Below are 27,837 nucleotides of genomic sequence, written 5' to 3'. Positions count from 1 at the left end.
ACTGAGGAGAGGAAAATTGGCAGAGACTTTTGAGGACAGGTGAAAAAAAAAACACCTCAAATAAATGAAAAAGCAAATAGATTATATTTTTGGTGGCCATTTAGATGAAATGACAGAATGGGTGTGTGAAAAGGTCTTTAGATAGGATGCACTTTGCAGTGCTGCCCTGCAGCAACCTGACCACAGTGCACCTGCTTCTACTCTTATGGTCAAAAGTCTGACCTACAAAATCTATAAGGACAGGGGGGCGTCGCATTTTGCTGTCATTTGAGACAAAATCCAAGGGTGGGGGTCTTTAAGGAGGACATGGTCGAAGATCCAGTTTCATAGCTATACTATGTACTTGTTATATGATTGGAAAGTGGTGATTTAGAGGCTTGCTGCATCTATTGCTTGTGCAATCCAGGTCAGTCTGCACTGACAAATGAAATGACTTTGATTGTAATATTAGGGCGTGATTAAACCATTCTGGGATCTATAGTCAGTTATCGACAAATAAATAATACTATCAAAGTACTCTGCCATTGAGGGAGGACTAAGAAATGCATTAATGAGTGTTAGTGTTACACGTCTTGTTGGTAAACGTCAGATCTCCGTTTACTCCCAACACCAGAAAGATTAAAATATAACACGATCAGCTTTGAAAGGGTCATATTATAGCAATAGAGTAATGACAAGAGCGCATGAATACTTATAATTCCATTTTTCTTCTCATTCGAATCCCCCAAAAAGTTTGTCCAAGTTCTTTATACGAAGTGTAGTTTTGGCAGAGTAACTAACACCCACACCGTTCGTCTCCTCCCACACCGTTCGTCTCCTCCCCCACCTTTTAGAACCCTCATTGAGCCCGAACCCAACCGCAGTTCCAGCTGGCCTTTCTCCTCGCTGCCGATTATCGCAGCCGCAGCAGCAATACGAGCAGCGAAATGAGATAGGTGACGACACAGGGAAGGTTCTGACTGACTGAGGCTTTCACCACCTTCTCGTTTTCAGGAAGGTAGGGGTAAACGGGTCGCTCAGAAACTGGGCTGCCGAACTGAGGGCCCCGGGAACGGGAACACACTTCGTCGTTGCAAATTGTGCCACTTCCAGACCCGCTGGAATCATCGCCTGAGAACAGGAGATCACAAAGATGGGAACCTGCAATACTTCTAGTATATTTGAATAACTCACGTTTGTGCATCTGAGGAAACATCTGAGACGTCTACTCTATTGTTTTTGCAACACGGTTTACATTTTGAAAATATATCATGCAGATTAATTGTTTTCAAACAAGAGCAGGGTTGAGAAAACCAGGACATTATCTAATGATTCTTTTGCTGGGTTATTTAGTGTCATCTACCCTGATGTAGGCAGACAAGTTGCACTACGAATGAATTTTGCCTTATGGGATGTTTCATAACTGTCTTTTTAGTTGTATTGTTGGTACCCGGACATTTCATCGACGGACAGTTCGTCGCCGGACGCTTCGTCGACCGGACACTTCGTCGACCGGACACTTCGTCGACCGGACACTTCGTCGACCGGACACTTCGTCGACCGGACACTTCGTCGACCGGACACTTCGTCGACCGGACACTTCGTCGACCGGACACTTCGTCGACCGGACACTTCGTCGCCGGACAATTCGTCGCCAGACAGTTCGCTAACCTTAACCACTAACCTTAACCACTATTAAAGAAGATAAAGGAAATTCACATTCTTTATTAAAGAAAATAAAACAGCAAAAACTCGCTCGACAACACAAACACTAACATTTGGGCGTGTGCAAGTACTAGATGTGCTCGTCTCTAAACACACTACGAACGAAATGGTTCCTATGTTAAACGGTTCCTACGTTGAGCGCTCCATTTTTAAAATAAAAGGCAATAAATAAAATTATTTTATGAAGATTTTTATTAAAAAGACAAAGGAAATTCACATTCTTTATTAGAGAAAATACGCACAGGCCCAAATGTTAATGTGTTTGTGTTGTCGGGCGAGTTTTTGCTGTTTCATTTTCCTTAATAAAGAATATGTAAATTTCCTTTGTCTTCTTTTTAATAATTTTTTTAATAAAATAATTTTATTTATTGCCTTTTATTTTAAAAATGGAGCGCTCAACGTAGGAACCGTTTCGTGCGTAGTGTGTTCAGAGACGAGCACATCTAGTACTTGCACACGCCCAAATGTTAATGTGTTTGTGTTGTCGAGTGAGTTTTTGCGGTTTTATTTTCTTTAATAAAGAATATGTGAATTTCCTTTGTCTTCTTTAATAGTGGTTAAGGTTAGGCAAACTGTCTGGCGTCGAAGTGTCCGGCGACAAATTGTCCGTCGACGAACTGTCCAGCGACGAAGCGTCCGTTCGGCGAACCGTCCGGGGACGAAGTGTCCGTTGACGAAATGTCCGGTCGCAGTATTGTTAACAAACTCAAATTCAAAGAAAACAGCAAGAACCTTGTTTTTTTTTGTATCATGGGTCTTAAACAAACAGATAGAAGGAAAGGAGTTTTTTTCTTGGCTGCCACTATTTTGTGAAGGTTATTTGTCCGGATTTAAGCTCTGCTGTTGAGTGTTGAAAAGTCCTGCGGGTGCTCTTGGGAAGGTCAGTCGCATTCGATTTCTGTCTGCTGTGTCCTGTTTTAGTTGCTAAACCTTCTGTTTAGACATAGCAGCAAGAGAGACGGAGAGATGTGCCTGCTGTGAGAACTCAAACAGGGAGTCCACACTGATGCAGGATGACAATGTGCCTTTTGTTGCTTACTCGCTTCACTACTGTAATGGTATTTAAACCAAACTGTCACTTTAGCTTCTTTTAGTATTTTCTTCCTCTCTCAGCTTTTATTTTGCCGTGCTCAGTTTATACTCCGATGAATTATTTCTGTCCTTTTTGAGCATTAAAGGATTGCGACAAGGCAGAAACATGAGCATAATGTGATAAGATCCAATACACTAGCTAGATAAGAAACCCTGCATTTATGTGGAACAGTTGAATTGAGTTGATTTTACTTTTTCTTTGTTTTAAAAGCCAAAAATCAAAAGACAGAATTCTCTGTATTGTGATATATGCAGGGATTCTGAGTAATAATGTTTGTGTGTAAATAGAGTTTATAAGCTGGTTTTGTAAAATGTTATATGTCAGATGCCATGCTACTCACTGGTGTCCTGGAAGTCGACGTCATTGCCATTGAGAGCATTCTTCAGGCGGTGTGTCATGATCTTCAGTTGCATTATCTGCTGCCTGATTGCCCTGTCTGGCTTTGTAATGTCAATTTCAACTTCAGGGTTGTTGATCTGGCTCGCCAAACCGTCGCCAATGACCTCGGGAAGGTACCTGACAGAGACACACAAAGACGGGTTTAACAAAATCAAATAAAAATTGAAAACAGCACAACTAAAAAAAAACATAAATAGCATGATAGAATAATCAATAAGAATAATTAAACAATTTGAGATTATGAATGTGACTCCTTCAAATGTGTGAACAAAACACACCGGCGGCAGTATAAAGTCTAAACATATATGTAGATATATATGCTCACTAAACTAAAGTAATATTAATTATTTAAGGGAAAGAAAGAAATTCCTGTTAATCTTTGTATATTGTCTTATTATTCTTGATGGTCCGTAATGGATTCTGGTCGGCATGTTGCTTTAATTTATTTTTTAGCATCAAGCCAAAATGACTAAAATCCATGTGCTTGTTTGTCAATTTCATTGCTCGCAAGTCAAATCAAATAGGAAAAAGTCAGCAGAACAAAAGCTTTTTTCTAAAAAAAAACTCAAATAAGTCTGGTCACTTGTATCACAAGGCACCGCACCAGAGAACTTTCAATGAAATAACCTTCTTATGCGATAATTTGACAATTAATTATAATTCAGGATTCACCCACAGGCATGTTACACTGTGTAACAGAGTAAAAATATGGATCAAAATAGAATAAAAATAGAGAAATCCATATTAAACAAGATTGAAAGAATACCAACTCTATCCTTAAGGGGTACACTAGTCATTTTGATCTGATCTGATATGTTAAACAGCTATAGAGCAGGCTGCCTTTTCCACTCGATCAAAGGTGAGCAACCTTCAATTATTAAGGGTTCAAAGTTTTTTGCAAGCCCTTTCAAAAAATGCTTCAGGCAAAATTAAAATAGATCAATTCCAGCTAAGAAAAAAAATAAAAAAAACTATGTGATTCTTCTGTTCCCTACCTGGCACGGGTCATTCCGTTCCAACACCGATCTTCAGCTCCTGCACCGGTGGCCACTCTATCGCTGCACAGCATGCTCGGGAGAGAAATCCAATATGGCTGCATATCCCTCAGCCTTATGGTTACGTCAGAGACCTGGAGCACAGCGGGGGACAACAGATGTTCTTTTCTACTTTGTCCCTAAATTCCCCTTCATGATTGCCCAATGTGGAAACTAAACAGGTACAGTCCTCTAAAAGATGAACCTAGTCGTGTGCTTAATTCATCCACCCAAAGAGTTATTCCCTATTCTCTTATGACCTCACAAGTGGAAAGGTGAAACAGACATTTTAAAGATTTAATTGTCTGTTCTTAGCACTTATTTTTGCTCCATAAAACATGCCGTGATATTGGCCAGACTTTGTCACCAGAGAGCAATTTGCACATTAGCTTCAGCTTACCAGTCGGCCAAGTTTGTTGGCACTGTTCGCCGACCTCTCTTCAACTGAAACTTTTTCGTTCTTCGGGAAGATGTCGGTTTCTGTACCACCAACTGATTTTTCTCTGAGCGGCCCGCACGCCAGGAACATCTGAAATATGATAGAAGTAAAAAAGAAAAAAAAAGTAGAGGCAGAAATGGAAACAGAATGTTGAGAATGAGTGTCATTGACGACGATGATAGACATCCAATCATGGGGCTCTTTTTATCCTTCTGCTATGAATTTAAGTGAGTTTGTCACTAGCAGAAATCCAATCCATTTGAACAGTTTAAATGGCTAGCATGTCAATGTCATATATACATGTTTTTTTTTCGTCTTTTTCTCCTCACTTAAATGTTAACACTGTCTGTTGGATGACAAAAGATAAAAATTCACTTGGTATTGTTGGTGGCATTAAACAGCTGGAGGCTGGTTTATAAATATAAAACTTAACGGCAGTATGAAATAATTGTCATTATATTGTTATTAAAAACAAAGTACTACATACTGCTGCCTTAAAAATACAGTATTTCACAATTCACTTTGTATGGCTTCAAACGTTTGCCATTTATTAGTATCAAACCAACATGATGTAACTTTATTTACTGTTTAACCATGCATTTAATCTAGTGGTAGACACAAATCAAAATAACTGGTGCTGTTCTTTTGCATTATCCCATGAGTCAATCAAATGACGTTGAGAAATAAAAGATCCCCATGGGCTTGATATAAATGGAGCCCTGGAAATACTGTAAGATTGCAATCAATTTGACACCGAGTATGGCCTTCGTAGGGTGGCCTCCAGTATTTCAACTTTCACATCCAACTAAAAATTAATAACCTTTTTTTAAGCCTAAGGCAGGCCTCTTCCCTAAATCGAACTGAGAAGGGCTCGTTGGAGATTGAACTGTCACTAGAGGAAATTGAGTGCTAAAACCAAAGGCTGAAAATGACTCTCCGGCGCATTAACACATCCGTAACATACTGTGTGTCTCTTTAGTCTGCTTTTAGGAAGAGGGAGTAAACAAAACAACACATCCTGCTTTGAAGTCATCAAGTTATGTAACCAGGAAGTAATCTACTAGAATACTATGTACACTGTGGGACATGCATATTAATGTGCAGCCGGAAAGTATCAACCACTGCATTTGCCCCTCAAGTCAGAGGGTGACACTGTCTATGACACTGAGCCGGGTTAAAGATTGTGCACCATGCTGCTGTATATCTGCACTGTGTTCTCACAGAACTGTATGAATTCATATATGAAATACCGTATTTTCACGACTATAAGGCGCACTTAAGTCTTACATTTTCTCCAAAATAGACAGGGGGCCTTATAATCCAGTGTGCTTTATATATGGACCAATACTAAAACTGTTATCACGATAAAATAAAATAAATCAGTCGATAGGGTACACCATCCTCTACAGCTCTCACAACTACGGCAAGCAGCCCCCGACGCTACTATTTTCCCCGTAGAAAAAGTACTGCGCAGTGACTGCTGGGATATATAGTTCTTTTGTCAATACACCCAGTATGACGGATGACGGCGAGCACACAAATTTGGTGCTTGCCGTCATTCCGACTGGATTTACAAAAGAACTCCTGCCGCTAGATGTTGGCGTCAACAGAGCATTCAAAGCTAGACTGCGAAATATATATATATATATATATATATATATATATATATATATATATATATATATATATATATATATATATATATATATATATATGTATATGTATATATATGCGCCATAAAGTCGTGCAAATACGATAGGTGGTTTACACGAAAACATTTTCACTAAATAGCAAAATTCAACCTATGTTTTTTGTTTTTGTTTTAACCTTGGTGTTGGTAGACTCCATATTTTCCACCATGGCCATCATCGCTTCTGATATGCGGTAGGGTAGAGAGAGGATCACCACATCCACTCCAAATGGGCCATCGAAGCGGCCGGAGACTTGCAACATAGTTTCTGCAAAAATATGACAAATCAATTCAGCCGAATCGAGCTTCATCTATGCGTTGAGCACGTTGACAAAACATGTTTGTTGTCCAACCTGCTAAGTGCCGCCACTCGGTGTTCAGATCTGCCTGGTTGGCCAGACAGCCCTTCAGGACGTTGCTGCAGTAGTTGACGCAAGGTCTAGCGGAGGCCATACCTCGGCAGTGGGGACAGTAAGTCATCCTCATGATGGCTCGCATGCACTCCTGGCTTAAAGGCACCTGGGGAGGACATGAGAACCAAGCATTAAAAAAAAGGCCATGAAAGACTCTCACTAGTGACTTCGGACTTGTTTTCCTAATAAAAACACAAGTGCACATTGCCGATGGGATCACTCAAAGCAAACAGTAACATAGAACTAACAAATGGTGCAAGGTTATCTTCTACGATGACCTTCATAACACTGCAGCAGATTTTCATTTGTTAGTTCCTATGGCAACCACTTGTAAGTCTGTATTTTTTTTATTGGTTCCACGGGTGATGAAAGGGCTCTGACATCCATGCAAGTACACTCAGGCCCTCACTCCATCCTTGTATTCCACAAGGCTGCGCCCTAAGGAAAAGGCCTTCGTGCGTAAAAAGTGAAACTGGGTTAATACCAGTAAGCTCTGCTCACAAGGGTGTACAGCTATGCATGCAAAACCTTAGGAAGCGAGTGTGAGGAACAAAATGTGGGAGAAGGAGGGATGCAGAAAACCCAACTATGCATACAAAGCTCCTGTCTTTTGCTGGCACGTGGGCCAGTCTGATGCTTTTTTTAGGCACCATTCCTTCTAACAGTAAAGTCACACCAAAAAGCAAGTGTTTGATAAATATGGGTATAAGCTGAAATTGGGACAAAAATAAAGATGGCAAGGGTAAACAAGCAGTTGAAACCAACATTCCACAGACCCTTGAGACTTTAAATATAGATTAGAAATGTGCTCAGGACAAAAAGGCATCAGTGGACAGAACCTTAATCAGGTTTCCTAGCTCATACATATTGATTCTGAGAAGTAATATGGAATGGGGGGTGCTGTGATAATTGGGAGATAATTACATTTTGTACATTTAAACTGTCTAATTTATCTTAATAAAGTTTGCTAGTTTACAGCAATATGACAGAGGCAAGCTAACAAAACAAGTCTAAATGCTGTATAACCGCACACAGAGGTGTTAAATTATCTTGTGTTAAGTGTGTTTCTTACTAAAAGATTATTAGATTGTTGTGAGCATCTCATTGGTGTGTGTATGTATATATTGGTCAATCTATGAATTGTGTATATTTTCTAACTCAACATACAGTGTGCTGATTTGAGCCAGTGGTTATCCATCTGGAAATATCAAGGGAGCAATTTGGCTGTGTCCTTGCTTGGACCCAATCAAAATTCCTATTTTGCCTGTGAATGAGTACCATCAAAATTCTTTTTGCGTCTTCTGAGTGTCATTAGTGAAGGGTCCTTTGAATCTCCCCAGTGTGTGAGCGTATGAGCTGATCCACACTTCTTATGTGGCTCATGGCCTATTTCCTTTACCCTATAATCTATATAAGGAGAAACATGTCTGCTAAATAAGAGTGGGATTAATTTTGTAGAGGGAGGGTAAACACCTTTCAACTAAATTAGAATACCGGTCAAATTTATTTTTAAAAAAATAGGTTACTGTTGATTTCCCCCTTACTATTTCAAAGACTGTAATGTACTCCCCATCTAAGGAACACCAAACAGCTCAAATTGGAAGAAGAAATGAAGAAGTGAAGACCCTGAAAATGATCTGTTTGGTTATTTAAAGTCTACACCCAAAGTGGCGTTTTTCATTGTATCTTACTCTGGCAAAAATGGCATTGAACAGACATTGGCCAAGGAATATTGTTGTATGTTATCCCAGAGAGCGAGTAAATGGGGCGGGACCTCATTTCTGGTGGTTCCAGTGTCCCGACATTGCTGAAATGACACATCGTCAATTCCGAAAAAAAAACAGGCTAATTATTTACACAAATTATCCGGCCGACCTTGCTTGCTGACGACATCCTTTAGTGTCCTTCGGCACCAATAAAACATCATCAGTCAGAAAAAAATGGGTGAAAAGAAGAAATGACATGATGAAACACTACGTAAATAATGAGACCTAAATGAGAATGATAAATTGATGAACTGTACCTCTTATTATTTACTGTTGACTTTCATATCCCTATAAATTGTGACGTACAGTACAAGCATCCATCATGGAAATGAAACAAGATTGAATATTTGAGCGGAGTTTAGTTTTTGAGTCAAAGGTCACATTTTAAAAATCACTCAATTCAATTTTAATTGCTACACAGCAAAGTTGATGTGTAAGCAAATCGGTTCAAGACTTGTACATGCTATTATTTACTATTATTTATTCTTATTACTATATTTTACCTAGGTCTACAATGTCTTGTGTGTCTTGCTACTGCAACCAAGAAATTTCCCGAATACGGGATGAAATAAAGTTCTAAACTAACCTAACCTAATTATTACTATTGCAACATGTGATGCAACCCATCCCCATTCATGGCTACATTAGTCTTGCAAAAGTCAAACAGCAGCACCACAACGAGCAGTTTCCCCGCAATATGAGCATTCTTGGCAATTAATATTTCATTAAGTAAAGAGCTGTATTATTTCACATGACTGCAACATCTGTTCTCTTACATGACGTGTATATTTCTCATGGGGCTAGCACTCTTGACACCTCTCTTACCCCCATTTCTGATGGGATACATTTTTCACCCATGCATCAATACTGGCCTCCTGTTCCTCCAGCTAAAATGATTTCTCCGTCTAACGGTGATTTTAACACTACTCCTTCTTTATACATGGCTGATAGCATTTCTCTTGGGAGACACTAACCCTGGGACAGACCCGTGAGACATTTTTTAGCCAGGGAGTTGACATTAAGTGGTGTTGCAGGGATGACTCCCTGAGGCAAGATCAATTTTCATAGAAGCGCTCGTTTCCAACGACACTGATCTGGAAGAGTAACACCGAGTGTCAATGTGCACATCCTTAGAACCCATTAGCCATCTCTAGTTTTAAGAGATCTTAGAAAAATGTACGTTTGGCATGTTCACATATCAAGGTTGGGCTTATATGTCGATTTATACACACATTATAATAGTATATTTTTTTGGAATTGTTCTTTTTGTAATAGCAGGGGTTCCTAAATGGCCTGGTGGGAAGAAAAGAGATGTATTCGCTTAAAAACATAGTATTTTAAAGGAGCACTGTGTAAGATTGGTGGCCAAAAATGGTACCAGGATCAAAATATTATAACAAATTATAACAATACCTTCCCTTTTGGGCTGTCAGATACGTGTTTTTCAATGGAGAATCAAGTTTTGTCATCATACCAATGTTGCATTTCATTCACAAACTAGAAAATGCAATGTTTGTAAAAATCTTTAGCTATGTTGCACAAAAACATTCGCAGGAAGATATAGCCGCTTTAGGAGAATAAACGGGAATGAATGTTAGTGGCATGACGGACAAATTATGGGGGTTAAGTAAGTCCACGTGACTTTAACCAATCAAGTCCACATGACTGCACACAGGTTAAAGAGATTAAGCAGACAGAGCAGGGGAGCAAGAAAATACTTAGTACTGAAACAAAGTTAAAGATGGTTACTGTTAAGAAGAGCTCTTACAACAATAAAAAAGAATGACCCGGGTTGTTCTGCTAAAACTTCTCATTTAGATGAACCTGTTAATGTTTTTAAAAAAATCTGCAATTTCTAAGTTTGTTTTTGTTGTACAATATATCTTTATAATACTACAAAGTCTTTTATTTATTTATTTCAAGTTCAGGACTTTTTGTACTTGAACATCGACAACTTTAAAGTGTTTTTTTAAAGTGTTTTGCTCAGACTGAAGGCAGCCCTACCCATTTTTCACTTTTATTGCTTTTCTTTTAGTACATGAGCGAACATGACACAATACTGCTTAAAATTTTCAGTCCAATAATTATGTTGTCAAATAAGCTTGTTGAGCTGTCACACCTGTGATGTGGACAGAGAAGGCTCACAGTTCTTAAGTAGTATTAAATGAAATATGAGCAAAAACAAACGTGTTGGATTTCTATTTTTGTTCAGTGTGTGTACATTGTATATGACACACAACAGGGTCGCATCACTCATAACCTGAGCAGGTTAAGCAGTAAAAAAAAAAAAGATATTATAATGAAATTAGGAAACAATGAAATTAATGAAATACAGCTCGACGAATGACATGGCAATGACTCATAGGTTTAAAAAACCCTCCTTTAAAGTCAAATGTTCTCACAAGGAGCTAAACTGATTGTATTATGAAGACATAAAAACGGATGCTGCAACACATAAATAGTGGAAAATGTCAACTGCAGGAGAGATTAAACGTCAGGAAAAGGTTTATAGTACTCAGTCCTTTTCAGCAGCAACAATAAAAGAGGCAGTGTGCAGGGTACAAAACTGGGCAATATTAATGATCACAGTTTCTCTTCGAAGGAATCTGTTTAGTCACCATTGTGTCAAAGAAATATGATTTAGAGGTGAATTAAGCAAAAGACAAACAAGTGGCATGAGGGCAGAATAGACATATTACCTGCGACACTTTGCGGACAACATCCCCGCTGACGACCAGTCCTTGAACAAAGGAACGGACGGCCACAAACGTGCGTGTCACCTTAGCTTTAACGGCATGGGGCTCGTCTCCAAAAGGGTGAAGTATCTCCAACTGTTTAGATACACACTCCAAGTAGTCATCCCCTGAAGTCAATAAAACACATGCATTCAATGAATTGATTGCTTTTTTTAATGATAGTCAAATGACTGCACAAGTATATGGATGGGATTTACCAATGGAATACTGCTTGTTTGCATGAGAGAACAGCCTTTCTAGTAGCCTTGCCCAGAAATCATTGAGGGTATCTTCCAGGTTGATGTTGGCGCTTTTGTAGTATTTCCGCAATTCTGCATAAAGGTCTGCAAATAGCTGGGAATTCTCCGAGTAGAAAGACTTCCAAGTAGACGTGAATGTTTCCTGTAGTGTGATTGCTGACTGGTTCAGCAACTCCAGAAAATAGCCTGAAAAATTCCAAAAAACAAGCGGAACATTACAACCAAAATTATTCACAAGACAAAACTATGATTTGTAGATAATGGTAATGCTACGCATACATTTTCTAGTTGTTTTCTTTTTTTCTGTGCTCATTGTCCTGAAATGGAACAAGTTGCCCATGTGTGCGAGGCCTGAGGACATTCACGGCACTTAGTTACATAACATGTTAAAATGCTAAGCTCTTCTGACCCATCTGCATGGAATTATCTAAGCAGTAGTTCTGCTCGATACGTCCTCCTCAACCTGGAAATTCGCTTCTTGACATACACCAAAAATACTGCTGTATCGGTTTCTCTCAGCTTTTTGGTGAACCAAGTTTCAGCTTTAATCTCATTCGTACCATTAACATTTATTGCATTTTATTCCATTAGTGTTATTTACATTTTGAAGTGAAATGAACCTACATTGTATATTTGACGCCAATGTATTATGCATTTAAATGAGGCTATAAAAGAGAAGAAAAAAAAATCATGTCAGCTAGATGCACCAAATGACCAAAACCACATACCACTTCAATAAACTAAAAAATGGATGCTACTTTGTATCGCAATTTTCCTGTAAAAAAACATTAAGCTGGAAGTGGGGACCAAGAAAAAAAAAGGGGGAAAAATATGACCATTTGCAAATAAGTGACATTTTCTACAAAACACAAATATCCAGACCCATGACTATGCGAGTTTTCCCTATAATGACAATATATATAATTTCTAATGTAACAATAATAACAAGCATGTTTTATTGACGCTCTACGAAGGATGCCTAACATTACTAGGGTTTAAGGTGAGCCTTACTTAACAATAAAAACTATATGAGGACTTCCCTTAGTAAACTGAATAATTCTGTTATTTTTGGGTGATCTGGATAAGAATTTCAGTGTGCTTTCTGTAGGCATAAAATGACCTTCTCTTTGTGCTTGGGACAATCCAGGTAGCAACACCTTTTTTTGCTGCCTCTCGCAATTTTTTCCCCATGTAATCATCAGCATTCACGCTGTAGGGAAGGAGCAGTTGGACAGCCTGTCTAAATTTGTAGTTTTAAACTCATGAGTGCACAGAGGATATATAGAGGGTAAAGTATATGTGGGGACTTTTTTTTACCATAATTTTGGAGTTAAACTATAATTTTTCACAACATTCCAACGCATTTCTGCAGTGAGTGGGGAGTTTAATCCACATTACAATATATTGAAATGCCTCCTAAAGGTGCTCCCAAACGGTTTTATCAGATTCCTTCAGGTAGGATGAAGTAAGTACAGCAATAGGATGGCTTGCGGTAAACATGATCTTCCGTTCCCCCCTTGCACAGCCGTCAACCTGATCAAGTGTCAGGTTACTGACAAGAAATATACCGTAAAAAAAAACAGTAGCATCCAAATTCCTTCCACTGTCAGTCAATTGAGGCTTGAACTGAGCCAGGAAATATCCCATGGTAGGATGTAGCAATGAAGAGCGCCCAATGATCCAGAATTGCGTTTCTCATACGTGGCTTCTCTCTAGTGTTTAATAGTTTGAAGTCAAAAGAAAAAAAGATAGTAATGAAGAGCGCCCAATGATCCAGAATTGCGTTTCTCATACGTGGCTTCGCTCTAGTGTTTAATAGATGAAGTCAAAAGAAAAAAAAAGATAAATGCACCAGGAAATACTGAGACTTGGCTTTTGGTATATTATTCGTTATGTTGCATTGCTAGACAAATGCACCAATTTAAAACTCATTCACTGCAACGGGAATTTGTGTTTGTCAACTGTAATCCTACCATTTACAGCCAGAAGTAGTACTCTAGTAGCAGGGATGGAGGAGGATTTGCATGTGATATTTAGGTTTGTAAACCACTCTAATGACCAACAAAACTGTGGAGATGGGAGGATATTGTAACATTGGATTTGAGATTAAGATTATATTTAATCACTTGACCGTGGTTTCAGTGCCATGATTCGTCTGTGCACATTTGGCATGATTGATTTTGAAGAAATGACTGAAAACACAGCATCATCTTGATCGGCAGATGATTTTCTAGAAAAATAAATTGAAGCCATTTATTAATTCATTTGAGTTTGCTAGACATTGACAGTTTTGTAATGTCATGGATGGAGCAATGAGCCACCTTCATGAGTGGGCGTGTGGCAAGAACAAAGTGGGGAGGCACTGGCGTAGTAAAATGAATAGTAAAAGGACAACACAATCAATTGACTTGTGCTCTACTTGAAACAGTGAAACAAATTGGATATTGACATTAACTCACCTTCAAAGTAAATGAATAAATAAAAAGCTGTCTGCAACCACCATTTCTGCAATTGCAGGACATGATTCCAATCTTGATGGAACAAGTAGGATCACAGAGGCAGACTCGTAATATTTAATTTAGTGGCAAATAATGGAAATATTTCACTAAAGTAAAAATAGCCTGACAAATAAATCAAATAAAAAGCTAAAGCAGATAGCCAGCAAGTATACTTGGTCTGGAGGACTGACAGGGTAATTTTCTATCAAAGTAACAGACCATGAATTTAAAATAAGAGACTTATTGACTTTGGCAGCGCACTGGAAACGAAAGGAAAAAGAAGAAGCATAAACAAATTCGGGAGAAGTGGAGACAAATGAAGGCCTGAGCCACTAGCAATTTCATATCACTTTAAGATCTGACGGCCTTAATTGCTTTTGTTTCTCTTTGCCTTGTCTATTTAATAAACGCTGAATGCCATTGTTTTCTTATATGGTAATCAAATATAAATGACAAGGCATATGGTAAAGGCTCAAGGTTAAGTCATCCTAACCATTGTACAAAAAAAAAAAAATCATACAATTTGTGGAATATGGTAAACACCCATTTTTTACTGGATGAACCCAGTTATGGATTAGCTTGTTTTAATGGAAAATTGTGTTTAAAATGATTCAGATTTGGTGAATATCAGATTCCATTTCTGTACTTTCATCATCTCTTGGAAGAACTTTTTCTACGATTTGGCCACCCACCAACTTATGAGTTTTGGTACAGACAATTTTTTTCCGAAAAACGAGGCAGATTTTTTTTTCCTGAAAGAGGGCCAAAGACATTTTTTTTAAAGTTCTGTTATGTGTGGACAAGGCCAAAGATTGACAAGGAGTAAATCTCTGAGCAGAGCAGTCCTTTTATATTGCTCTTCAAAAATTCCCATCCCTGGTTTGCCCCAAAATTCCATAAGGCTCCACCATAATAACTGATGGCCAAAACCTACACAAAGCGAAGTTAGAAAATTCGATTAAAAAAAAAAATCATTGCTACGGGCCCTACTATCAGTTTTGCTCAAATTGCTCTTTCAGGGCGTTTCCATGGGTCCCGAAAGCTCCCCGTAGCTTCTTTCTTGTTATCTCCCTCCATCTGTGCAAAGGCAGTAAAAGTAAAATAAACACAGAAGACATAAGCAAACATGGCCGTCATGGGTACACTGAAGGCACAGATGACGATCCAGGCGCCATTACACACGGTGTCACCCTCCATCAATAACAACACTCAGTCCAAATGTACTGTGACTATTTGCTTACGTTTCGATTCTAATAAAATGTCCCTTATATTGAAGGAGTTGACGCATAACACACAGCATCTGGGCATCATTTATCAACAGGCTTTTCTATAGAAGTCTTCCTATGTTCCCTTCTCGTACTTGCATATGCACCAGTTAGCAAAAACACTTTCTTCATTTATATTCATCTATACTCCTTTTCAGCACCATTACGAACCCCCCACTGGGCTTTCTTCTTTTTATCTAACACCCCACTGTTTGCTCCTGTCTCCACGATGTCACCCATTTCACTCATCATGCTCTAGCATCCTATATATCGCTACAAGAGACTCATGACTTTCAGGTTAATGAGGCTGGGGTACTCCGGCTAAAGGAGCTACTGTATGTGATTCGCATGAATATAAACTCTGCCAATCAATCCAACAAAGGCAGCAGATGATTTGGGTGACCTTGGAAGTGTGAAGAATATTTTAAAGATTGCTCACACCAGAGCTAAGAGGAAGTCATTGTTTTGCAAGTAAAAAATATTAACTTAAGGATTTTCAATGAGAGCCCAATAGTGGATGACAAGTGGAATGACCTATACAGCACTTTAAGTGCATTTTCCCAGAAAGTTTATCTATATCCATTATTTGTCCAGTGAGTGTGTATGCTTCATTGTATGAAGTATGCTTGCCGGGCAGGAAAAATAACATCCCACCCGAAAAACAAACAACATAATTCAGAAATGGCATAACAAAGAACACTATGACATGTTAAGTAAAAATATTCATCAGTGAAGCAAGAGCACAAGAACAAATCTGACATTAATGGAGGACATGAAGTCATTTGACAGCTGATGAAGCATTTAAGAGAGAACTTTACTGTAATTATTATTCTGTTTTTTGTGGTGTCGTGGGAAATCCATGACATTAATGATCTACAAACCCCAATGTGAGAAATGGAGTGGGTGAGACATATGACATGCAGCACAATCATGAGGCAATTACATGTGATTAGCGCCAACTGTCAGGCTAAAAACATGTGAGCAAAATAAATATAGAACGTGTACAAAAGATGTTAGTGGAGCCTCCATTTGTTTTATCATCATTGACTTATTGAAGTGGAACCATCATCAAAGTAATTTCAAATCACAATGTATGTACATAACCATAACAAAATCCTACCACGTGCAATGATGCAATGATGTGGAAAGCTTTTAATCTGAAACACTTTGGGGAAAATAGACTCGAAGCTAGAAACCTTGCTTACCCTAATCTGTTTTAAAACTTGATAATAATATATGCTGCAAACTACAACCGCAATAATAATCACATTGTAAAACGGATACGAATGAATAGTTGAATAAACTTGAGCACGGATTCGTAAATGCAAAATTGTTGGTGCATTTCTTGTTGTGTGTCCCATCAAATTGCTGATGGGTGATCGTACACACACACACCCTTGCATTCCAGATGCCATAGTAATGGCTCCAATGAGTTTTGTCACCACCTGCCTGTTTTCAGGGTTCCGTCTGTCTTGCACACCTGGCTGCCATCCGCCATCTTTCCATCCCATCTCTTTCTATGTCCTCTATGACCTTTTACATACATTGTCATTTCAATTTGTCCGCCACCACTTTTTTATCTACGCTTTTTTCATACCATTAATTTCTCCTGCCATCTGTTCCGCACATACTCATCTGGCTCATTTCCTCTATCCCCAACAATAATGTTAACAATAATGCAATAATAACTCTAACCCGACAATAATGTTGCCCATTCCTGCAATATGTTCCACCGTTTTAAAAGCTTACATCATAAAGCTGTACGCAATCTTTACAAAAAAAAGACCAATTCCTCTCACCAGTCCCATGCATTTAAATTACATCCTGAAAAACAAATAAAGCCACATCAGCATGCTCACATATAGTGTGCAATATAGTTGCTAGACCCAGATCTTCCATGTGTCCATGTTAGTCCTGTAATCTGTGGTATAGTGGCTTTCTTTGGACCTTTTCCAATCTCAGTGTACCAAAAAAGTTCTAGGGTGCCTGCACAGGAGCAGTAACACCCTACACTTAGTCACATGGCCCTAGCTAGTCCACACCCTGCTAAACATAGACAGATGTGTCAGGACTAGTAGTGCACAATATTGTCATGTTGCAGTGAATTGGAAAGAAGGGGAAGTAGTTAAAGGAAAATAGATTTCCCCTTTTTAGATTCCCTTGTTTTTACCATAGTAATAAAAATATATATCACACGAAAAAGTAAGGAAATACTGCACTAGTTCTGATCCGAAAACACTACATTTGCTTATAATACAAATATCCAGGGTAAGTCACTGGCTTTTAACTTTGCACATATCATTCCGACAGATGGGACACTCAGCCTTTGATAAGCGGTCACATCATTAAAATGCATCCTACAACTCACAATGGCATGTTTTGCGAAAAACAAATTATTCAGGACGACAACCAAAAAAAGCCCTCCAAACCCCTCAAGCAGCACATTTGTGCAGCATTGGAGAATATGTTGGCCTAGATGCGAATGCAACAAAAGCTCGATTCAACTGTTTCACTGATGCTTGACCCATTCTCACCTCAGCTTGTTTAAAGGTTTCAAGTGGAAGATAACAATCCCCAACAAACCTAAGTTAGAAAGCGCTTACCGTATACTTATAAAATCCTAAACTGTATGCTAATGACCTCACAGCCGTTAATTCTGACTAATATAAAAATCAAAAGGGTAGGGAATTTTGGGATAACATGTTCATTAGTTACTAATAACATTAGCCCTTTTTCGATGTTGGTATCCCAACTCTCTTTAAGAGGAGACAAGTCTACAACTCATTGTTTTCCGATCTCAATGCCCCATAAACTTGTCTCCCACCCTCAATCAACTAGTTCCCATCTGGTGTTCATTAAGGTGAACAAGAGTGAACCAAAAAGGGAAATATACAACTAATCCAATACCAGAGTGCATTTGCAATATGACTATTGCTGAACGACACCCCCTTTTTTTAAAAAAAATAACATATGGTATATTAACCAAGGTGAATACGAACAAAGAAAATGACCAAATTCTTTGTGAAGAAGCAAAAAAATTCCAGCATATTCTCTGAGGCAAACATCAAATGTTTAGAGAAATAGCGCCAAGTTTTACCGAATAGTGTTTATGTGTTGTCAGTGTTGTTTACTGGATAATCTTTTGCTAAATGAGGTGTTTTCCCGAAATTCCAAAGGTTAAGCACCACAAGATGACGCACACTAACATAACTATGGAATTTGCACATCCTGGAATGGTTTGTGCATCTGTGTGCTTTGGCTCTTTAGCTGTATTCCTCTGGCACATCAGCACCAAGCACCCGCAGTTAAAAGGAATGGGACCACAAAAATGAGGGTCTAAGACCGATGGAGGGAAAGTTAATGTCATTTGTCATATCACTATGAATCTTAGGCGATGGCAAAACAATTTTTTTAGACAGATCTATGGATTTTTGGTCAACTCAGAACTAATTGAGGTCCACGTTCATGGAAACTCACCATCAAATGCCTTAAACTGTCCTCCGAGGGAGGCCTGCAAGGACCGTCCGGCGTCTCTGAGAAGTCCCTCCAGCTCTCCTCGACTCAGCATGGCTAGGTTGTCCTCCATGTCACTGGTGCAACAGGTGTAACCCTGGGGACAGATGCGCAGGTGCTCACCTGCAGAAACAGGGTGAGAAAAGGCAGACGAAGGGAGAGCAGAAGCAAGGCATTAGTAAAACTGGCACTGTCACTGATATCAACACACAGTTACTTTGCTGCGTTAAAATCAAATAGCATGTATGTGACTGCAAACAACCTGTCAAAGCTGCCACACATCAGAACAAAACCGTGTAGGACGCAAATTGCACTTCAATGGAGGGAGGCATTTAGTGAATAAAATGTGGGTGGCATTCATTTGCATTTGAAGAGATGGTTATTTCTACTTCATTTTCCCCTCAAACATTGGTACATATGCACGATCGATGGAATTGTGCTACTGTTCCAGAAATAATAACGCTTAGTTTTGGGCATTTTAACAATCCTTAGATTTGACAACCTGTCCACCCACTATATCTCTACTCACATTCTTATCTTGGTATATAAAAACTCTTACTAGATAGATGGGGAAAATAATTAGATTTTCTGGGTGGAGGAGATACACTTTGCAACGTCTAAAAATCATTCAGAATTTAAGGAAAAAGTTCACTTTAGCTTTTGCGGCAACAAAATTATTCTAGTTTACCAATGTTGATTCCAATATACTGAATTGTTTTGAGGAACAAAAACACACGAGACCTTTTCTCAGTTTGAAAGAACAAGGGCAATTTTTTTTAATGCTCATTTGTATGCTGCTACAGTAAAATAGGAAGTGTTCCAAATAGAGTGCTGGCTGTAACATTTCCACCCTGATTGAGTTATTGCCTCTATGGATGAACCGGCTGACAGAATCTGAGTCCCACATTGATGAACATTCAGTCTTTCCCAACTTTCCTGCTGCTATTCCTCGCCTTTATCTCCCCTGGTTGAGTTTCTTATTATGCGGGGGTACTTTAAAACAATTCATGGCACTTGTACACTTCGCAAGCAAATTTCCAATGTGTTATCTACATTTGGAACTGCTGTCAAATGTTACGGAATTTTACAATATCATCTACTTTCACACCACTATGCCAGTTATTAACAAATAATGATACGCTCGCGCCCATTAGTGACACACTTAAGAAATCATCATACATCAATCATGCAGTCCAGGAGTATTGAACTTTTATAGCAATTTATAATAGTTTTTTTTCCCCCAAAACTTGTACTTAATTTTAATATCACATAAAACCTTATTACATGAAGGGGATCTGAATCAGGAATATTTTCCAGAAACTTTGCCACACACCTGGTGTCACAATGGGACATTTTGACAGTGTTCGTGGAAAGGCAAGTAGAAGGTATTTTAATTTTTCTTCATCTAAAACAACTACCATTTTCCCAGTATCACCTAATATCACCTTTGCCAGCCAGGTTTCCCCAACTGTCCTTTAAGTACTTCATTTGAGCCAACTTTAAACTGTAGCAATTAAACATAATCCGCTATTTATTTTCTTACTCCTCCTCCTCAAATACCTAAAGTTAAGTGGAAAGTAAAGTGACATAAGGTAACATTGACCACCTCTCAGCAACTTAGATCCACTAGCGAGGACGCGAGGGTTGGTAGATGGACCTGCCTGGGGAAGTTAAGTAATGGAGATGCAATGGGAAGCGAAAAACAGTGGGAGAAAACACATAAATGAGAAGATTTATGTTAAAATAATGCACAGTCTGCTTAGAGGTCAGCTGTAATCTGTCACCCACTGGGCTGCTTCTTTAAATGTCTGCGCCCTGTGTCCGCATTTGTGTCCTATATCACGTTCCTCCCGTACAACCTGCTCCCCGCGTGTCATTCAAAAGGACATGCAAAGAACGCTCACAAACACACATACGGGCAGCATTAGTGTCCAGTTTATAAATAAATAAAATTCACCGTGATGGTTTTCTAGCCAAAGTCTACTAGTGCAAATATTCGTGCTTGGGCAAACACACAGGCAGACATAAGCCTCGCAGTTATAAAAGGTCATCTGCAATAGAGCATAACTATCCTAGGTGGTTCGAGATACAAACATGGCTAGCTTTATAAACATCACTGTTTGTGAAAGTCGGTATGCATCTTTACAGGTGAGGAGGGCACATCAGACAAAGTGCACATAGAACATGTTGGGTACATGTTTCTATTGAGGGCACTCATCTGATATAGTCTGACAAAAACAGCTTTCAATATAAGTATAAATGTTTATGACACCACCGTCAACTACAATATAAGAAATCAGAATTTGATTTATAATCCCAGGTGTATAAATGTCAATATTGATCAAAATTCTGACAAACAAAGCAAGTGCAAGGTGAAAGGCTGTTTGAATTGTTGTTTTATATTAAGTCCCAAAAATGTGATTAGATCATAGTCAACCTTCAAATTATCATCCTCACAACTAGAATATCACTGAAATCGAATGACATTTCTCATTTAATTAAAAAAAAAACAACAACAACGCATATATCAAACTTAAGAGCAAGCTTGTTTTAATCTAAACTACTTGGGATGTTTGGACTCCCAATGCTTTACATAAAGAGACAGTCAAAATCCCATTTTCATTCAATGTTACAAATCTGCTTCTCATACATTAGAGATTAGCCTGTTTTTGCCATTTCCTGTCTTTATTGCTTCCAAATCATCCCCACAGCCTGACTGAACATCATTGGAGGCATGATTGACGGGCAAAACATGCTCACAAACACAAAAGTGCATCCTGCATACAAATTAGCGTACACAGTACCTCACATGAATAACTGGCACCAAATTCAATGATCTATTCAAATATATTTAAATCAACAGGGTTTCTGCTCGGCTTTCATCAACCTCCTGCTGTGAGGCCAATCAGCATGAAGGCAGCAAGCCAATCAGCCACCCCAACACTTTAATAAATATGTGTGGGTGAGTGCATGTGTGGTGATTTAATAAGGGCTCATTTTCATTTGAACCCAATTGCTGCACCCGAGCACCCCTTCCCTCTTTCTTTTGACCGACTCAGATGTTAAACGGAGAAAAATTTCTTAACCATACGCTTATCATTGCTCACCAGGGTGGAATGCTCCTATTTAACAGTAGTTAGGGGATTGCAGGCGAAGGGTGAGTGCATTGGGAGTAAGTGTGGTGGGGAATGACAAGGCAACAGCCTTAAGAGATGGCAACAGACATGGAGAAATAAGAGCTTAGCAGGAAATGAACAATAACCCTCTCCATCTCATGTCTGGTCACTTTGCCTTGACTTTGCTGTTGCACTCAGAGTAATCATAATTTGGTGGGAAACTACGGAAGGTTAGGCACTACATCTGTGTCAAGATAGGCTACAAAAAAACCTTGCACTGAAAAGGCGTACTAGTTCATATTGCGTTCATATTTTGAAAATATGTAGTCCTTAAAAAACATCCTGCTGCTTCCTACTTAAGTGATGTTTGGTCAACTTCCAAGCAGCGCTAATTGTTAAGCCACACCACAGTAAATAGCTGTCTCATCAATGAAATGATTAATCTCATTGAATTACTATACAGTACTATTGGAATGGAGAAAATGTGCCTATGCGTGTTCACCCATGCTGGTCAGAGAAGATTAGAAGTCTAATCCATTCATTCGTGAACAATGAACAAACATACACTTGCACAGTGGATTATAGGTTTAACCAATGACACAACACACTCTGTTGATCTACTATTTAGCACCAACAAACCCAGACTGTTCGTCAACATTCAAATCTCTCCCCGACAACAAACACCTTGCATGTCAGCCTGACACCCCGAATGACCCCGTTGGTGACCCGGGCTGCCAGACTCATCTGGTAATGTAAACCAGCCTTAGTCCGACATAAATAGCTTCCTCATGGCGGAGAAGGAGGTAGCCATACAGCCGTGGAATTATGCCGCTACACTTTCATCATCATTTTAACATGCAACGTCAGCAATCCAGTTGACCTTTGGTATAGTTAATAGAACTTGTAACACATTATTATATCTTAGTTGAAAGTGTTAGAGTTATAGTCACAATTGTACTGAAGCAGAAATTTGTTTCATGTGTGGAACACGTCTCACAGTTTAATTGCGGAATAAAGTCTACAATCCGTCATTTTCTGAAAGAACCGTCATTTCCATTTTTTCTGCTCACGCCAACTGCTAAGAGAATTAAAGCGCCTTTTTACCGGCAAGCCGTCTAATGCCGCATTTGAATAAAACTAATTTGACGTGATTCTTTTGGTAATCTTCGCCCAACATGAAAGGTGTGTGATCCGCCATCTTGGTGACCTTGGCTGAATTACCCAGTTGCGCCTGATGCTATGGCATCACCAGTGGATGAATTGAAAAGGTGTAAAAGTGCTAAATTGCACAAGCGAAAGCCCATTTAATTCATACAGTTAAGTAGTGAGAACATAGCCTATAGAGCGTGCAGTATGTCCGAGTGCAATTTTAATGAATAGTATGTTTAAAAATTAATGTTAAGTGTTCTTTTGAACAGAAGAGATGATCTGAGATACAAGTTCGTTTCTGATAAGGATGGATCCACAGAACAAATCAGCACTGTATTGCAGCCAGTTTTCTATTCTGCTTCAGGGATTTCACTCGCCAGTCCACCGCACGGTACTGACAGTCTCCGAGTGAGTCACTTACTTCGCTCATACAATAAAGACGAGGGGAAAATGTGGTGAGCTACACAACTCAATAAGATTGGACAGGTTCAGTAATCCTCGTGATGCGAAAATAACATGCACACTGAACATGTGTACATTATTCATTAAAACGGCAATAACTGGTGCTACTTAATATTACCCAACGGGATGACTCGAGTGGAGTCTGGAGCGGAAGAGGTAAATAAGATGATGAGTCAGAGCCAAATATCACAGGGGAGGAGAAAATGGTTATTACTATCTCCTGCAGGCACAAATAACAAAAATAAGCAGACCACTGAGAAATGGCTTCAATGTTTAGTGAAAACAAGAATGGTTTAATGGCTTTATATGCAAAATTGATCGTAGGCTTAACCCAAAGTTAATGGGAAGTTAGGGAAAAGACGTTAAAACCACAAACTGTGCAAGCTCCTAGTTTTTTTATTATTTCCCATAGCAGCAAATGTAAACCAGATGCCACAATATCAGACTTCAGAGAGAGTGTGACAGTGTCAGTCTTAACGAGGAAATGGATTCGACATGGTGATGTGCCATGTTGCACTCATTACAAGTGCTCTAGTATGTATAAAACATGTCCGCTAAGGAGACAGGGTGAGAAAATAAGGCAGGAAAAAAGAGGAAAGCAGTATTTAACTCCTGCTGGGAGGTAAATTAGCATTTAGGAAAACTTACTATGGTTTGCAGCAGATTGGAAATGTAGGATGTTATCTGGATTCTATTTGTAAATGAGAGAAATTCTTGAGAATGATATTTTTTCAAATCTTATAACAATTAAACTAAATGCTTTGTAACAGATTGCCCTGTTGAATTGTTTTTCTTTTAACCAGTCCTAACTGAAATTAGTAATAATAAAAGATTATGATGCAATGGTGAAATAAGAAAAAAGGTAAAATAATAATTTAAATTCGGGGGGGGGGGGGGGGGGCATTTATTAATTGTATGGTTTGTTTAACATAAATATCAGATTTTGTTGTTTGTAGTGAATTTGTCCTTTTTATGAGAATCATGCTTGATTTACTGCGTAGATAAGTGCAGAGGCGTGTCAAGTTTTCTTGCTCTCTGAGTACTTTGTGTTGATCTCTTGTCCAGTTTTATCACAGCAAGCAAACACACGTCAAGAGTATTTACCACAAGGGGTGTGAGTGCCAGCTGCTTTCAGTGGTGGAAACAACCTGCCTGAATCACTGAGCAGGTCTGGTCACGGCTCTGTCAAAAAGACCGATGGCTAGTCATGTTTTCCAGGCCATTTCACTCCAAAAGTCTCTTTTTTTCCAGTCCAACATCCTATCTTTGCCTTATTTTTCCCTTGCAACGTGAACTATTTTGACTAGATATATTTTTTACAAATATGCAGAGACACACATTGCCCTTGTTACACCTTTCTCTCAGGTTTTTAGACATGTCCTAACTTGAGCTTGCCCATGTGTCAGCTCACTGAACCATCTACAGAAGTGGAAAATATATGTAAAGTTGTAGTGAAGAAATGTCAAAGAAAGGGAGTAACTTTGTGGCTGACCTCATTTCGGAGTCTGGAGGACAGGGTGTGTTGTTATGCTGTTATTTGGTATGGTGGTGGATGGGTTTTCCACACGTGTTCTAGCAAAACCTATCGAAAAGTCTTGTTAAAAGGAGCATTTGACACACACGTCTTGCCATTTGATACACATTATGAAGAGAGACGAACACCATTGGATTTCAAGAAAGAAATGATTAACCTCCAACTGGGAAAAGTTGAGGTTCTTATTTACAGGTGTGACTTCGCTAAGTTAGCAATAGCAGCACACATGGTATAATATCAAAAAAGCTATCTGTATGTATAAAATGGTTGAATGTAATGGTTTATATCTTTTGTCGAAAGTCAGTTGGGATAGGCTCCAGCTCCAGGGGAACCTGAACAAGGTAGGTGCTATTGAAAATGTTGAGTGGAATTTTTATTGCTCGTTTCAATCTGCATTTCTAGCTGCATGTACAAAATGTTAATCTATGAAATTGTTGGTACATTTCACTACCCCGCATAGAAACATAAATGAATACATCTCAGTGCGGAACTATGCAGGAGAACACAAGGCATTTTTTCTTAGCTTGACCTCTCTCATAAGCCTCTCTTTTGTGGAAGTCTCGGCTCCTTACGGTGACAGTGCAAACAAAGCAGTCAAGCTTGATGCTCAGTGAACCTCTACAGGATAGAAAACGACCTGCTGTTGTTGAAGCCACTCAAAGAAACAAGAACTCTGACACATTCAAGCACAACTAAGTAAGCGGTTGGAGCTCAAACAGTTGCAACTGAGGAATTCGTAAAATAAGACAAAAATAACAATTTAGCAAACAAGATACCATTTGACTTAGGGAGCGACGGAAAGAAAGGCTCACAAAAGAACAACAAAGGAAAACAAAAGATAATAGGGATGAAGCCAAAATAATCATCTCAATTCTGATCAGCTTTATGAGGATGTCATATCATTGTTCTACAGAATCACACGTCATCTCTTTCCTAAACCACAACAGAGAAGAGAGACACCAGTGACCAGACCCACAAGCTCCAGCTGCGTCCCCGCTTACTGGGAAAAAAACTCACTGAGCTTCATGGGAAATTGCCTTTCACGATGTTTGCACTGGAATTATGATGTAAGAATTCATTTTGGATGACATAATTTATGTAACCTATGAGGAAATGAATGCCATTCTCATTCATATTCCGTATTGCGCATCCTCGCAAGGGTTGCGGGGCTTGCTGGAGGCTATCCCAGGTGACTTTGGGTGAAAAGCAGACTACACCCTAGACTGGTCGCCAGTCAGTTGTAGAGCACACAGAGAGACAGACGACCAGTATGTGTGTATATATATATATATATATATGTGTGTGTGTGTGTGTGTGTGTATATATATATCATCATATATATGTATATATGTGTATATATATATATATATATATATATATATATATATACATATATATATACATATATACATATATATATATATATATATATATATATATATATATATATATGTGTATATATATATATATATATATATATATATATATATATATATATACACACATACATACATACATATATACACATACATATTGTACTGTGTTGTTTGTTCTCACTAAGCCACACATTAACCCAAAGAACTCAAACATATTTTTCACAGAAAACATTCCATGTTAAGAATTTTTGGATGTCACCATTTTAGTATTTCTCAAGCAAATCTTACTTGAACCAAGTAAAAATAACAAATACACACTTAGAAGTAGCACTCACAGTTCAGTACAGAAGACAAGGCTTGAGTGGTAAAACTCATTTGAGCAGAAAAATGTTTCTCAAGACTTGTAGTGAATATTACAGATTATATAAATGTTGGCTTTTATTTGGCTGTTTCAAGATGAGGAATCTGGTGCCAAGTCTTTTAGTGACACACCTAAGGCCTTTGCAATCAAAAGGATTGGACAGGCGCCCATTTAAGAGTTGCTTTGTGGTGGCGTTCTGACAGGTAAGTGTACTAAATGTGCGAAGGAATGTTTGTCTCTTTTGCCCACTGTGCCTCCATCTAATCCCTCTTTCAATTCTAGCCTGAAAGAGGCCTTTTCATAGCTACTTTGACGCTAACACAAAAAAAGAAAAGGAAAAAAAAACTGCTCTCTGAACTTGGAAGTTCTTGTGCTCGGTTTTTCTCGCTGTTTATGTGTACTTTGACTTTGAGACATATGCTTAAGATGTTTTTCTGTCATACAACATAAGGTTTTCTGCACAGCTTCGCTCTTCTCTGTCCTCATCCTCAGATTTTGTTCAGATGCCTACCTTTTTCAGGTGAAAAAAAAAATCTATTTTGGATACCCTCTCGAGTCAGAGTCTTTCAACTTTTGATTTCTTTGTACATGTGACTACTCATTCTTGTAAACCACCCACCTAGAGGAAAGCATCTACGTTGATGATAGATGTCTGTTGTCGCTCAAAAACGGGATGCATCCCTTTTGCATTTTTAATACAAGTCATGAAATGGGAAGTTTTTCAGCACGCAGGATTTAGATTTTCAAACACATCGGATCAGGTGCTTGTTGTGGAAAAGAAATGTAATTATCAAATGCACTCAGCCATGTGATTCTTAATCAAATGCTTAAATCCGAAATGAACAAGTGAGGTTGAAAATGAAAAAGGAGCTGGTTTGATCACAGCTCATCTTTCCACCATAATAAATGGAATGTCCCTTTCCTTGGTGAGTGTCCAAGTGCAAAAAAAAATAAAAAGAAGAGGGAGAAATGCTGGTTTCATGAATGACTGGATGTGGTAATGGGCACAGGACAAAGCTTCTTGCTCAGT

The 27,837-nt window shown here is 38.7% G+C and overlaps 1 protein-coding gene across 1 annotated transcript in view; it reads right to left on the bottom strand.

Annotated features, from left to right (window-relative positions):
- Positions 1 to 558: 558 nt before the first annotated feature.
- Positions 559 to 27,837, bottom strand: part of gpc1b (glypican 1b) — a 42,537-nt gene continuing 15,258 nt past the window's right edge. The window contains exons 2-10 of the mRNA XM_077615115.1: positions 18,774 to 18,932; positions 11,492 to 11,719; positions 11,238 to 11,401; positions 6,713 to 6,878; positions 6,497 to 6,627; positions 4,631 to 4,759; positions 4,192 to 4,325; positions 3,138 to 3,313; positions 559 to 1,110 (exon numbers count right to left, since the gene is read on the bottom strand). Of these exons, the coding sequence (XP_077471241.1) occupies positions 893 to 1,110; positions 3,138 to 3,313; positions 4,192 to 4,325; positions 4,631 to 4,759; positions 6,497 to 6,627; positions 6,713 to 6,878; positions 11,238 to 11,401; positions 11,492 to 11,719; positions 18,774 to 18,932 (1,505 nt within the window). The 3' untranslated portion in view covers positions 559 to 892. The remainder of the gene's footprint in view (positions 1,111 to 3,137; positions 3,314 to 4,191; positions 4,326 to 4,630; positions 4,760 to 6,496; positions 6,628 to 6,712; positions 6,879 to 11,237; positions 11,402 to 11,491; positions 11,720 to 18,773; positions 18,933 to 27,837) is intronic.

This window comes from Stigmatopora argus, chromosome 12 (genome assembly GCF_051989625.1).
Source record: "Stigmatopora argus isolate UIUO_Sarg chromosome 12, RoL_Sarg_1.0, whole genome shotgun sequence".
Taxonomy (NCBI): Eukaryota; Metazoa; Chordata; class Actinopteri; order Syngnathiformes; family Syngnathidae; genus Stigmatopora; species Stigmatopora argus.
Note: the sequence above shows the minus strand (reverse complement) of the source record. Positions and strands in the feature narration are given on the sequence as shown.